Source organism: Aethalodelphis obliquidens, unplaced genomic scaffold (genome assembly GCF_003676395.1).
Source record: "Aethalodelphis obliquidens isolate GAN/ISIS:26980383/991018 unplaced genomic scaffold, ASM367639v1 scaffold12, whole genome shotgun sequence".
NCBI lineage: Eukaryota > Metazoa > Chordata > Mammalia > Artiodactyla > Delphinidae > Aethalodelphis > Aethalodelphis obliquidens.
Window position 1 is genome coordinate 9,660,850 of NW_020837956.1, and position 14,449 is coordinate 9,675,298.

Below are 14,449 nucleotides of genomic sequence, written 5' to 3' on the forward strand. Positions count from 1 at the left end.
GATATTGGATAACCAATCCTTTTGAACTGTTTATAAGAAGAAAAAATAATCTCTGAAATTAGGACCTCTTCTATTAAAAAATTTATATTATGTATGTATATTATATGCAAATAGATTATATATATGATGTATACAATTTAAACACAGAGAAAAAAATGGACACAGCCTCAGGCCTAATATTTGTGTCACTGGAGTCCCAGAGGAAGAGGAGAAAAAGATTCTAGATGAAAAAAATATGTGAAGAAATAATGGCGGAACTTCCCAAGTTAAATTAAAATTCACAAATTCATTAAAATTCAGTATATTGAAGTCCCTATCTCCACCACACATGAAAATCAAATCCAAACAGATTGAAGAATTAAGGGCAAAATTATAAAACCTTTAGAAAAATAATAGAGAATATTTTCATATCCTGCAAGTAGAGAGGAGGTTCCTAAACAAGATACAAAAAGCACTATCCATAAAAGTAAATATTGAAACTACATTAGAATTCAGAATACATGTCCACTAAAAGACACAGTAAAGAGAAAAAGCAATTCACAAACGAGGAATAGTTCTTACACTTACCAAGTGATAAAGGATTAGGATCCTGAATACAGAATTCCTACAAATCAATCAGAAAGACAATCCTACAGAAAAACTGGCAAAAGTCTTGACTAAACACCAAAAGTCTTGACTAAATGGCCAATGAACATATGAAATGAGGCTCAAGCACCTCATTAATAATCTTGAAAAGGAAAATTAAATTAAAACCATATGAAACACTATTTTATGCTCACCAAACAGGCAAAAAATTTTAAGCATGACAATATCAAGTATTCCCTAGGATACAGAGTAATGTGAATTCTCATATATTACTGGTAGGCGGTAAACTGTTTCAAGACTTTGAGATTAAAAAACAAAAACAAAAGTAACACCAACTTTGGCATCATCTGGTAAAACTGAAGATGCACACATTCTATGACCCAGCAATTCCCCTCCTGGGTGTATAGATCCTGACCTACAGCAGGGTTGGCAATCTTTTTCTGTGAGGGCCAGACAGTAAATATTTTAGGCTCTGCAGACCACATCATCTCTGTAGCAACTACTCAAATCTGCCTTTGTAACACAAAAACAGCTATAAGTACGTAAATGATTGTGTGGTTATGTTCCAATAAAACTTTTTTTATAAAACAGGTGGCCTGGAGGGGCTTTCCTGGTGGCGCGGTGGTTGAGAGTCCTCCTGCCGATGCAGGGGACGCAGGTTCGTGCCCCGGTCTGGGAAGATCCCACATGCCACTGAGCAGCTAGGCCCGTGAGCCGTGGCCGCTGAGCCTGCGCGTCCGGAGCCTGTGCTCCGCAATGGGAGAGGCCACAACAGTGAGAGGCCCGCGTACCACAAAAACAAACAAACAAACAAACAAACAAAAACAGGTGGCCTGCCAGGCATAGTTTCCCAACCTCTGCTCTTGCATATATACACCAACAGAAATGTTCAATAATGTTCACAACAGCAAAGTTCACAATAGAAACAAACTGGAACTATAAAAGTTCACAATAGAAACAAACCATTAACTATAAAATGTGTAAATAAATTGTGATATAAACATTCAACAGAATACTACAAAGTGGTAAAAATAAACTATGGCTACATGAAACATCATGTATAAATCTCAGGAATATAATAATGAGTGTAAAAAGCAAGTCGGACTTTACATAAAGTTCAAAAAACACAAAAGTAAATAATATATTGCTTAGAACAAAACCACAGAGCAAGGGAATGACATATACAAAATTTATGACAATAGTTACTTCTAATGGTATAGGGCAGGGGATAGTACAGGGAGGCCTCCACAGGTAATGGAACATCTATGTCATAAAGACAATTAAAACATATACTGTATTATACTTTTTTGAGGTGGAAGTTAGTGATTTTTCTCTTCTGAGAGAGGATGGGGAACGTGGATGACTAGACTATATAATTACTCACTTTTTTTTTTTAAGAACAATGAAACCATTTTTGCAAATTAAATCCCAAAACAGATAAAACAGATAGAGTTGTACTTCCAAAGAACCCTGAGGTTCTGTGTCATAAAAACAACTAAACCAGGTGGTTTTTATGACTGCTTTGAGGGCTAATGGAATGACCGTAAGATGAGCTGTTACCTATGAACCTTTGGGGAAAAAAAAGTCCATCTCAAAAAGGTATATGATATGAGATATAATACCATCCAAAGAACAAATATTAAAAAAAAAAATTAAAAACAGTCTCTGATCTCCCCTTCCTAAAGCACTTATGTTAAGACACTGGGCAGGCCTTAATGGGTAGAATGGTAGTGGCGAGGATTAGAAGAGCTAATATGGGTAAAGAACCATGAGAAACTAGTAACAACACCATGCATTGTTTACAGTTAAAAAAAGTGAGGGCACTAACCTAAAGGACTATCAATGGGGAACTGATTAAATAAACAGTTGTATTACGGTACACTACGGAGCTCTTAAAAAGGATGGTATATATTTAAAATCGTAAATAAGAAAGTTAACTAGGAGTAACAACATACTATAAAGAAAAAAATTGCAGGCAACATTTATAGTGTAGTTGTATCTGTGTAGAACTGTATATCCACAGGCATACATACACCTACAGATGTATAGAGAGACTGGAGGTATGTCTCTGGCAAGTGGGATTTCAGAGGATTTTGCTTACTTATACTTTTACTTTAGATGAATTTTCTGCAAAAAAAGCAAAATTCTTTGTAAATAAAACTTAAACTATTGGGGCTTCCCTGGTGGTGCAGTGGTTAAGAATCTGCCTGTCAATACAGGGGACACGGGTTCGAGCCCTGGTCCAGGAAGATCCTACATGCCGCGGAGCAAATAAGCCCATGCACCACAACTACGGAGCCTGCGCTCTAGAGCCCATGAGCCACAACTACTGAGTCTGCACGCCTAGAGCCCATGCTCTGCAACAAGAGAAGCCACCTAATGAGAAGCCCACACACCGCAAGGAAGAGTAGCCTCCGCTTGCCGCAAATAGAGAAAAGCCCGCACGCAGCAACAAAGACCCAAGGCAGCCAAAAATATAAATAAATAAATAAATAACCAAAAAAAAAAAAACTTAAACTATTTTCTCAGTAAAGAAAAGCAAAGCTAATTCAGGCTGTGATGTAATCCTACTTAGTAACGCACCCAAATTTTCAATACAAGTTTGGTTAACATGTAGATTTTTATGCATAGTGAATGAAAACATTTCTGTAAAAGTATACAACTCATAATGTTTGAAAGAAATATTCTCAAGCTAATAAGAGTCACAAAAATCAAAACAATACACCCTAAGGAAAATCGGGTCTTTAAACATCATTTCTTCAAAAGAACAAAACAAAATCACAACTGATTTGTCACATTAGTAAATTCCAATCAGAAAGCATTTAGCAACTTAAACGGTTTTTTCTTTGTTTTAAAATGGAATTAGTTATCTTCAAATATTGTCTCATCAAGACAAATATTTAAGTATTATATCAAAAAGTTATGAATTATGTATTCTAGAACAGCTAAAATCTACTTTTGGAAATAAACCATAAGAAAATATATTCATAAAAACAGCTCATAGAAAGATATATTTATGCAGGAATTAATGTTTCCTATTTATCTTAATATTCTACTTCTAAAAGTCAAATTTTTCTCTCAAAGAAGTTTTAATTAAATAAGGCATTTTAACTGTTAAAGCTTGGATATTTTATTTCTCTAATAAATGACAATATTAATTACCTCCACCTAGCAATATTATATGAAAATAAGACTATCTAATTTGTCTTCAACTGAATAACACAAACAATGTTAACTTATATTTTCTACTTTTAAAAACTTAAGTTTGTTTTTCCTTGTAAGATATTCTTACTAAAAATTCCCCTGCTGGCATAAATTATATAAGAAATTGAGTTAAATAAAATATAAAACCACTTTTGCTACAGCACTCCGGACATGAAGGCTAGTCCCAGGGAAGGACTTTACTTTGTTCTATCGCTAGGATTCATTCACAATTAAGACTTTTTTCAAAGTCTCACTTAAAACAAAATTAAAAACAGATAATCGGATAATTCTGCTTTTGATGTTTTTTGGTTAGACTTCACAGAAGCAGAAGTCAAGCTTAATTACACAATTCTGATTTCTTATTATTTGAGAGGCGCTTTTATTTTTTTACTATTTTCCATTAAAAACTGTTTTAATTTTTTTCCTCACAAATAATATAATGACTGTCTTTTGGGGGGCGGGGCGCAGGGAAAGAACAAGTTGAACAAAGCCCATTCTGCGCTTACAACAGGATATATTTGCTTATAAAGGGGGTACAGTCTTAAGTACTTTATAAAAGTAGGTAGGCAAATATTTATGCCATTATTGACACATACATTTAAAGGAAGGAGAAGGGGAGGGACAGAAGAGACCTAGATGCATTCCCACATCCTCAGATTTCTTTTGTCACGAGTAGTAAAGTTTGTGACACAAGTCTGAATCCCCAGGAAAGGAAAGATACGTTACCAGTGCAGAAGCTCCTAAATGTAGAGGAAGCACACACTGAAGCGAGACCAGGCAAGCGGTCTTCCATTCTTGCCACCTACGTTACAAGCAGTATAAACCAGTTCTGTCTACGTTTCCTGCTGCCTTCCCAGATAGTTCCAGAGCAAATCCCAGCTCTCTAAATCTCACGACATACTTTACATTCTGAGGAAATCCTCCCGATCCAGATGGCCTACCACCAAGCACTTCTATGTTGGCACAAATAAAAACTTCTTAAGATAGTTCTCCTGCCCCTTTGCTCTCTGATCTAAAGAAAAGTTTTCTACTTATTTATAAAGAGAGACAAAGAAACTGAAGGAGAGAGAGGAAACAGAGCACGCAGGCAAAAGGAGGGTAAAGATACAGAAAAAAAAACTTGGGCTGCTTTGGGGAGTGGCTAAATTCCAGGCACAGGCAGAAACACATTTTTAATGCACCACATGAATATTCACTACAATTATTTGGTTGTCCTCAGGCACTACTTTTCTGATCTTCTTTCAATTGGTTAAGAGTAAGGTACAACTGCTTCAAATGCAAAACCCAGTTTTTGCTTTCTGAAACTAAAACATATTAAATAGTTTCTATAAATAACAGAGTTAAAGCCCCCCAAATGAGTATTTTTCTCTACTAGGAAATTAAATAAACAATGTGTGTGCAAAGTGGCAAGTCACATTTCCTTTTTCCTTTTGCTTTTGTTTAAAATAAAATGAAATCCACATGAACTGTAAAGAAACTAAAAGAATGATCACTTTTCATTAATTTTTAAAACCTAAGTGTAACATGTCTGATTTATTACAACCATTTCACTAGAGTAAGATAATGAATACAATTAACAATGAGAATAGTCCCTTTTCTTAATTCACTAATTTTCCAAATTATTTTAAAATAATACAACTGTATTAGTAGTAACCTATAATGGTTTACATCTGGACAGATATTCTGATATCAAACCACATATGCTTACAATAATGTAAAAGTATAAGGGAACTGAAATTATAAATATCTTTAGTCTCTCTTATAAAACCATGTAAAAGCAGGTGAAAGTTAATGAATGAAACGTGTATTTATTCTTTTGATAACTACTTCTAAAGCTAATTAAAGAACAAATACATGGAGATAAGTGTCAAAACAAAGCTACTGACAGATCATCTCTTCAGTTTGTTGCTTTTAAGCTTTATATTTATAATTAAGAAAAGCAAATTTAAACCAAACCAAAGTAAAACAGAAACAACTGGACTACTATAAACACACACACCCACACACACAATACTGCAAAATGGATAAAACCTAAACCAAACTGAACATTAAGAGCTATGCTACAAAGATTGAGATGAGGATAAACTAAAAGCAAAGCTGATAAAAGACAGAGGAATGAAGCAAAATGACCTAGATTAATATTTACAGAAGAAAGTGGGAACCATCAAGAGTGTTTCCTAAAGTGAGACTCGGGAAAGTTCTTCTCTATAGATTAATACCTGGTACAGATTCATCAAAATACAGGAGCTACTTGGAAGATTAATAGGAATTAAATGGGCTGGGGTGTGTGTAATGTGTCTGAAACAAATAGGGGATACCAAGTAGGATGAATAAAAGCAGACAGAATGGGAAATATAATGATACAAAGGAAATGTAATGCTAGGCACAGACTAGGACGGAGTTCAAATTCTTGCTATTGATTGGTGAGAAGCTCTGAAGCAGATTGTACTTTATTGTTTCTCTTCAGTCAACAGACAAATGTAAGACTATAGTTTTATAATTTAGGTCTCAACTACTCTTCTTTACAACAAATGCAGCCCAATTAAATGACTGCTCACAGACTCCTAAGGTTAGAGAAGGACTGTCAAGAAGTTCTGCAACCTAGTGCTTTGTAATTAGTACGTAACGAAAAGGCTCCCCTTATACATACACTACAGTACATGGGCTTCTTTTTACCACCTCCCATTTGTAAACTGCTACTAATTTGTAGATTATATATCTTGGGCATTCCTTTCTTCTCAAATCAAAATTTGATGTCAGGCCAGAAAGTATGTGGTTCCTAATCTCAGCTTAGTTTTTCTTTGCTCAAGAATCATCTTCTCTCTTTACTATTACAGTCAATCTTTCCAGAACACTTACTCATACATTCAAGTATTTGAGTACTATGATGTACAGAATCTCTTCGAGATGCTGAGGTGAATTAAAAGGAATTTTACCTACTAGAAATTAGAAATTAAAGGACGCACTTAAAAGATGCTACTCAAGATGCAGGATTGATGGAATATGGTCACTGACTGGATGAGGGGATGAAAAGTAGGGGAGGGTCTCCTTGTTCTATTTGGAATAGTGAGCAAATGGTTAGATAACATTCACTGAGCTAGGAATAAAGGAAAAGAAACAAGGTTGGGGGAAATGAGGAAGTAGAATGATGAGCACTTTTGGACCTGCTGAGTTTGAGGTCACTGCAACAAAAGTATAACTAGGTCTTGGGCTTAAGACAAAGGCCTAAACTAGAGACGTACTTTTGAAAACTGTACTGGGATATAATTGATAGCTAGAGTCACTAGAATTGACTGGGAGTGAGAAGAGAATAGGGCCAAGGTTATTTTCAGGGCAGCCAGAAGGAAAGGAACGTGCAAATAACACAGAATAAAAACTGTCAGAAAGGTAATAATAGATTCAGGAAAAGAATAATAATTTCAAAGACTGAAAGGACATCAAAAGACAAGGACTGAAAATGGTCCACTGGATTTGGCAATTATTAGGAGACCTTTACCAGAGAAGTTTCAGTGGAGTGATGGGGAAAGAAGCATGACTGCAATGTACTGAATTGTGACTTGGAGGTAAAGAAGTCTTTTTAAGGAATCTGGTTGAAGATGGAAAGGGGGAAAATGGAATGAGGTGGGGAATGAGTTGTGCAAGGTTGTTGAAGGGGTTTTTGTTCAACATTTACAGGGTTTGGGGAAGGAACCGATGAGAAAGTGAGCTGTACTAACACAAGAGGGCATGCAGCAAAGCTCTTGTGTTAGAGATGATGTGAAGGACTAGAGTAAAAAACACAGACCAAAGGACGAGCCTTAAGAAGGGACAGCCAACATTGTCCTCAATGGTGAAAAACTGAAACCATTTCCACTAAGATCAGGAACAAGACAAGGTTGCCCACTCTCACCACTATTATTCAACATAGTTCTGGAAATTTTAGCCACAGCAATCAGAGAAGAAAAAGAAATAAAAGGAATCCAAATCGGAAAAGAAGTAAAGCTGTCACTGCAGATGACATGATACTGTACATAGAGAATCCTAAAGATGCTACCAGAAAACTACTAGAGCTAATCAATGAATTTAGTAAACTAGCAGGATACAAGATTAATGCACAGAAATCTCTTGCATTCCTATACACCAATGATGAAAAATCTGAAAGAAAAATTAAGAAAACACTCCCATTTACCACTGCAACAAAAAGAATAAAATATCTAGGAATAAACCTACCTAAGGAGACAAAAGACCTGTATGAGGAAATTAAAAGATACTGATGAAAGAAATTAAAGATGACCAAATAGATGGAGAGATATACCATGTTCTTGGATGGGAAGAATCAACATTGTGAAAATGACTATGCTACCCAAAGCAATCTACAGATTCAATGAAATCCCTATCAAACTATCACTGGCATTTTTCACAGAACTAGAACAAAAAATTTCACAATTTGTATGGAAACACAAAAGACCCCGAATAGCCAAAGCAATCTTGAGAAAGAAAAACGGAGCTGGAGGAATTAGGCTCCCTGACTTCAGACTATACTACAAAGCTACAGTAATCAAGACAGTATGGTAATGGCACAAAAACAGAAATATAGATCACTGGAACAGGATAGAAAGCCCAGAGATAAACCCATGCATATATGGTCACCTTATCTTTGATAAAGGAGGCAAGAATATACAGTGGAGAAAAGACAGCTTCTTCAATAATTGGTGCTGGGAAAACTGGACAGCTACATGTAAAAGAATGAAATTAGAACACTCCCTACACAATACACAAAAATAAACTAAAAATGGATTAAAACCTAAATGTAAGGCCAGACACTATCAAACTCTTAGAGGAAAACATAGGCAGAACACTCTATGACATAAATCACAGCAAGATCCTTTTTTCGACTCACCTCCTAAAGAAATGGAAATAAAAACAAAAATAAACAAATGGGACCTAATGAAACTTCAAAAAAGCTTTTGCACAGCAAAGGAAACCATAAACAAGATGAAAAGACAACCCTCAGAATGGGAGAAAATATTTGCAAATGAAGCAACTGACAAAGGATTAATCTCCAAAATTTATAAGCAGCTCATGCAGATCAATAACAAAACAACAAAAACCCAATCCAAAAATGGGTAGAAGAACTAAATAGATATTTCTCCAAAGAAGATATACAGATCACCAACAAACACATGAAAGGATGCTCAACATCATTAATCATTAGAGAAATGCACATCAGAACTACAATGAGGTATCACCTCACACCGGTCAGAATGGCCATCATCAAAAAATCTACAAACAATAAATGCTGGAGAGAGTGTGGAGAAAAGGCAACCCTCTTGCACTGTTGGTGTGAATGTAAATTGATACAGCCACTATGGAGAACAGTATGGAGGTTCCTTAAAAAACTACAAATAGAACTACCATAGGACCCAGCAATCCCACTACTGGGCATATACCCTGAGAAAACCATAATTCAAAAAGAGACATGTACCAAAATGTTCACTGCAGCTCTATTTACAATAGCCAGGACATGGAAGCATCCTAAGTGTCCATCAACAGATGAATGGATAAAGAAGATGTGGCACATATATACAATGGAATATTACTCAGCCATAAAAAGAAATGAAATTGAGTTATTTGTAGTGAGGTGGATGGACCTAAGGTCTGTCATACAGAGTGAAGTAAGTCAGAAAGAGAAAAACAAATACTGTATGCTAACACACATATATGGAATAAAAATTTTAAAAAATTCAGAAGGACCTAGGGTCAAGACGGGAATAAAGACACAGAGAATGGACTTGAGGATACGTGGAGGGGCAAGGGTAAGCTGGGACAAAGTGAGAGAGTGGCATGGACAAATATACACTACAAAATGTAAAATAGATAGCTAGTGGGAAGCAGCCACATAGCACAGGGAGATCAGCTCGGTGCTTTGTGACCACGTAGAGGGGTGGGATAGGGAAGGTGGGAGGGAGGGAGACGCAAGGAGGAAGAGATATGGGGACATATGTATAACTGATTCACTTTGTTATAAAGCGGAAACTAACACACCATTGTAAAACAATTATACCCCAATAAAGATGTTAAAAAAATGCAAAAAAGAAGGGACACTTTTATTTAAGAATGAAGGGGAGAAGATGAGAGCAGGCCCACATATTTGTTTTTGTTTTTTTTTTTTTTTTGCGGTACGGGGGCCTCTCACTGTTGTGGCCTCTCCCGTTGCGGAGCACAGGCTCTGGACGCGCAGGCTCAGCGGCCATGGCTCACGGGCCTAGCCGCTCCGCGGCATGTGGGATCTTCCCGGACCGGGGCACGAACCCGTGTTCCCTGCATCGGCAGGCAGACTCTCAACCACTGCGCCACCAGGGAAGCCCCACATATTTGCTTTTATACCTAAATTTTTATCTTGTGAAGCAGGAGACAAGGTCACCTGCTAAGCCGAGCTGGTTAAAGCTTAAGCTGAGTGGCTAAGTGTGGAATTGTTTATACCATCTGACTCATCACAATGCAGGATATTATAATCATCTTTTAACAAAGTTACATTTTAAATCCCTAATTAGATTGTAAAGTCCTCTAGAGAAGAAGTTATTTCTTTTTTGTTTTCCTCTACACCTGGAAGTACCACATGTAGCAGTAACTCTCCAAATAGTGGTTGATTTATCGTGGCTGTACTTTAGAACCAGCGGCAAAGACAGGATAAAACAAAGGACGAGATAGAAACCCCTATTACCTTAGTGACATGCAGAAGACGGAGGATGCTTTAGAAGAACAAAACCCCCCACATGAGAAGTTTCATTGAACTGGGAGGAGGATCTAGAAGAAACAATTTCAGCCAATGACTACATGATAGAAAAGATAGGTATCTCTCTCCTATTTTCTTCACTACCTTAAATACTTCTTCCTTTTTCAGCTTCTTTTTCTGAATATCCCCCTTCCCTCTTTTGTAACTGGACTTTGAGACCATCTACCTACCTACCTACCTACGTATCTCGCTGCCTTTCCTCCCCCTCCTCCTCCTCTCTCTGCCACAACATGCCTAAAATGAAGTACATTTTTGTTACTGCTGTCACAGTTTTAGAGATTTAGCCTGATCAAAAGGTTGGATATTTTTGCACTACTGTGCCTCAACCCAGACGTATTTATTTCACCACTAGATGTTTCTTTTTCTTATTTTCATAAGTAAATGAGCTCAAATGCTTATATTTCTCTTTTAAAAAATCCACTTTATTCCCCTCCTTAACTCCTCTCACAAACTCATAGCTTTCTCCAGGTGTTTAGTCCTAAATTTACTCACATTTTCTCTCTCTCAAGCGCACGCGCACGCACGCACGCACACACACACACACACTCCTGGTAAATCACTGGCCTTGGTAGAAAATATAGCATGTCTTGCTTTTAAGAAAACTATTCTACCATATTAGTTTTTGTTAAAAAAACTGTTCCTGGAACACAAAGTTCATGTGTAACTGAAAACTAATTTGCATACACTGCTTAAGAATATAATGCTGGGTTTAGACTCTATGAATTCAAAAACTGGCCTTGCCATTTACTAAATGTATAACCCTGGGGCCTTCCCAGGTGGTGCAGTGGTTAAGAATCCACCTGCCAATGCAGGGGACATGGGTTCGAGCCCTGATCCGGGAAGATCCCACATGCTGCGAAGCAACTAGGCCTGTGCGCCACAACTACTGAGCCTGAGCTCTAGAGCCTGCGAGCCACAACTACTGGAGCCCACGTGCCACAACTACTGAAGCCTGCATGCCTAGAGCCCATGCTCCGCAACGAGAAGCCACCGCAATGAGAAGCCCATGCACCACAACGAAGAGTAGCCCCCGTTCACCACAACTAGAGAAAGCCTGTGTGCAGCAATGAAGACCCAACACAGCCAAAAATAAATAAATAAAAAAAATAATAATAATTAAAAAAATAAATGTATAACCCTGGGCAAATTTTTAAACTTCTCCATGCCCCAGTTTCTTCATCTTTAAAATGAGGCTAAGAGCACCTAACATATAAAATTACAGAAAATTTAACAGATAAATCACCAAAGGGCATTTAAAAAAAATGAAAGTAAGAACTAAAATAATTATTAAGATTCTAAAATAAAGGTCTGGTAAACCCACACCTAGATTGCCTTAATTCTTAATGATTAGTAAGATTTGTGTGGTCAGGCACCCAAATAGGTCAAAGATTTCCTGAAACAGTCTCAAACATCAGCAGAAAGAGATGCTACATTATTTTACTAATTATTTATTCACTAAATTCCATTTCATCATCAGGAAGTTAAAAAGACTAAATTGGAATTAGCAGAAAAGATTAAACACAACACAAAAATATGTGTTATTTATTTGATAATCACGTTTAACATTCAGTGAATTTGTAATTATATGCCATTCATTGTTAAGAGTTTGAATAAGATGGTCTCCAAACCTAAGAAGAATGGATGAGTGGGGGAGAGAGAAACTGTAAACAAATAAATACAATAGAGTATTATACAACAGTTGTCCTGATAAATATATACAGAAAATAGTGGGACCCGAAAAAGGAAGTTAGCCAAAATTTTTAATGGTGGAGAAGGTCTGGTCTCTGGAACAAGTTATTTTTCTGTTAAAAGAAAAATACCAATGAGAATTTTTTAAAAAGCAATGCAACTGGAGAGCTTACTATGTAAGCCTATTAAACATAAGGCAAAAATGTAACTTCTAAATAATAAGATTACAGACATAACCCAAATGATATGATTATTAGTACTGAATATCAAATATTAAATGATAAACTCTGAGTACATGATACTTTTACCTACTTAAAAAAAAATAAAAATTAAAAAAGAGGAGGAGGAGGAGGAAGGGAGAGGAAGAGACCCAGAGGAAACACATCAATTAACAACCACCAGTTGTATCTACAAAACTCATCAATTTCATTCCTAAAACTATGTAATTGAAGGGCATATGTATTGCAGTTTGTCACACAAAATTGAATTCTTTGACCATGAGCACGTTTAGGGTTTTTCTTTGTTGGGGAGAGGTAGTCAAAGGAATAGCCTTAACAGGCCCATATCAATTTTGAAAGCAGGTAGGATGTAATTCTTTAAAACTTTAAAGGAGAAGGGACACTATTTTACATAGTATATAAAACTAAAAGTGGAAAAAGACAGGATTAAACAAGTACAGTACAAGGCCCAAGAAAATCCTGCTTTCTGAGGGGATTCCCTTTGCTGAACCTCAGAGAAATTGCGTGGGATTCTGCTACTGCAATCAAAACTGTATTTTTATACAACTGCCATCCATCACAGGCCTGAGAATTATCTGCAGTATGTGCATCTTTATTCAGAATTTAAGTGTATCTGGAGGATCTAACAGATTAACTCTTCTTTAAATGACTTTCAGACCAAGCCCAAACTGACAAGAACTCTCCTTCTAATCCACTTGCAAATAAATGTACCTAGGGCACTCAAACAATGGGAGACCCAATACACTATTAGATAACCATAAAGGTACAGTTTACACATGGCGGTGCAAATCATTAGCACTCATCTGTCACTTAATTTAGGTAGCATTATTTCTTTAAAAATAAAACAGGGGCTTCCCTGGTGGTGCAGTGGTTGGGAAGCCGCCTGCCAATGCAGGGGACACGGGTTCGAGCCCTGGTCCGGGAAGATCCCACATGCTGCAGAGCAACTAAGCCTGTGCATCACAACTACTGAGCCTGTGCTCTCAAGCCCGTGAGCCACAACTACTGAGTCCTCGTGCCACAACTACTGAAGCCTGACCGCTTAGAGCCCGTGCTCCGCAACAAGAGAAGCCACCGCAATGAGAAGCCCGCGAACCACAACGAAGAGTAGCCCCCGCTCGCCGCAACTAGAGAAAGCCTGCGCACAGCAACAAGGACCCAACACAGCCAAAAATAAATTAATTAAAAATAATAAAATAAAACAAATTTTTATATTTCCACAAAATATTTACTCATTCTACATTTTACTGAGTGACTAATTTGTCAGGCACCATATTAAACCCAAGGACACAAATTCAAATTTTCTTCCCACTTCAAAAAGTAAACAGTTTAAAGGCAAAACTTTAAAACAGACATTATAATGCATATAAGAAATATGTAAATATTGCCTATAGATCAATAAGAAAAGACAACCTAAGAGAAAAAATGTGACAAAGATATGAATAGGCAAACTTCTGTTTGTAGGGAAGATGGATCAACCTCACTGCTAATTAGGGACATACAAATTAAAATCACAAGCTACTATTTCATATCCATTAAATAAACAAAAACTGTAAATTCTGGCCACATCAAATGTTGGCATCAGAACTTTTATACATTTTGAAGGAAAGTGTACATTAATAAACTACTTGGGAGCAAGATTTACTGAATTTGAAGGTACACTTACTCTACAAGCCAGCAACCCCACGCTCAAAAATAGGCCATGGCCTTTAATAAACATTTCTCCAAAGAAGATATATAAATTGCCAATGAGTACATGGAAGAATGTGGAGAAATTAAAACTCTGTGCACTTCTGGTGGGAATGTAAAATCATGTAACTGCTGTTCAAAACACCCCAGCAGTTCCTCAAAAAGTTAAACATAGATCCAGCAATTCCACTTCTAGGGATATATACCCAAAAGAATTGAAAGCAGGGACTCAAACAGATACGTGTGCACCAATGTTCATACCAGATTA

At 36.8% G+C, this 14,449-nt stretch overlaps 1 protein-coding gene across 9 annotated transcripts in view; it reads right to left on the bottom strand.

The window, feature by feature from the left end:
• EML4 (EMAP like 4) overlaps window positions 1-14,449 on the bottom strand; it is a 154,710-nt gene that overhangs the window by 91,486 nt on the left and 48,775 nt on the right. The window contains exon 1 of one of the 9 annotated variants that reach the window (XM_027113288.1): window positions 4,516-4,898. The exons of 3 other annotated variants lie outside the window; for them this stretch is intronic. In XM_027113288.1, the coding sequence (XP_026969089.1) occupies window positions 4,516-4,582 (67 nt within the window). In that variant the 5' untranslated portion in view covers window positions 4,583-4,898. Of the gene's footprint in view, window positions 1-4,515; window positions 4,899-14,449 lie in introns of those variants that run through there. 5 more of the 9 variants (XM_027113281.1, XM_027113283.1, XM_027113286.1 and 2 more) reach the window with 5 other exon arrangements.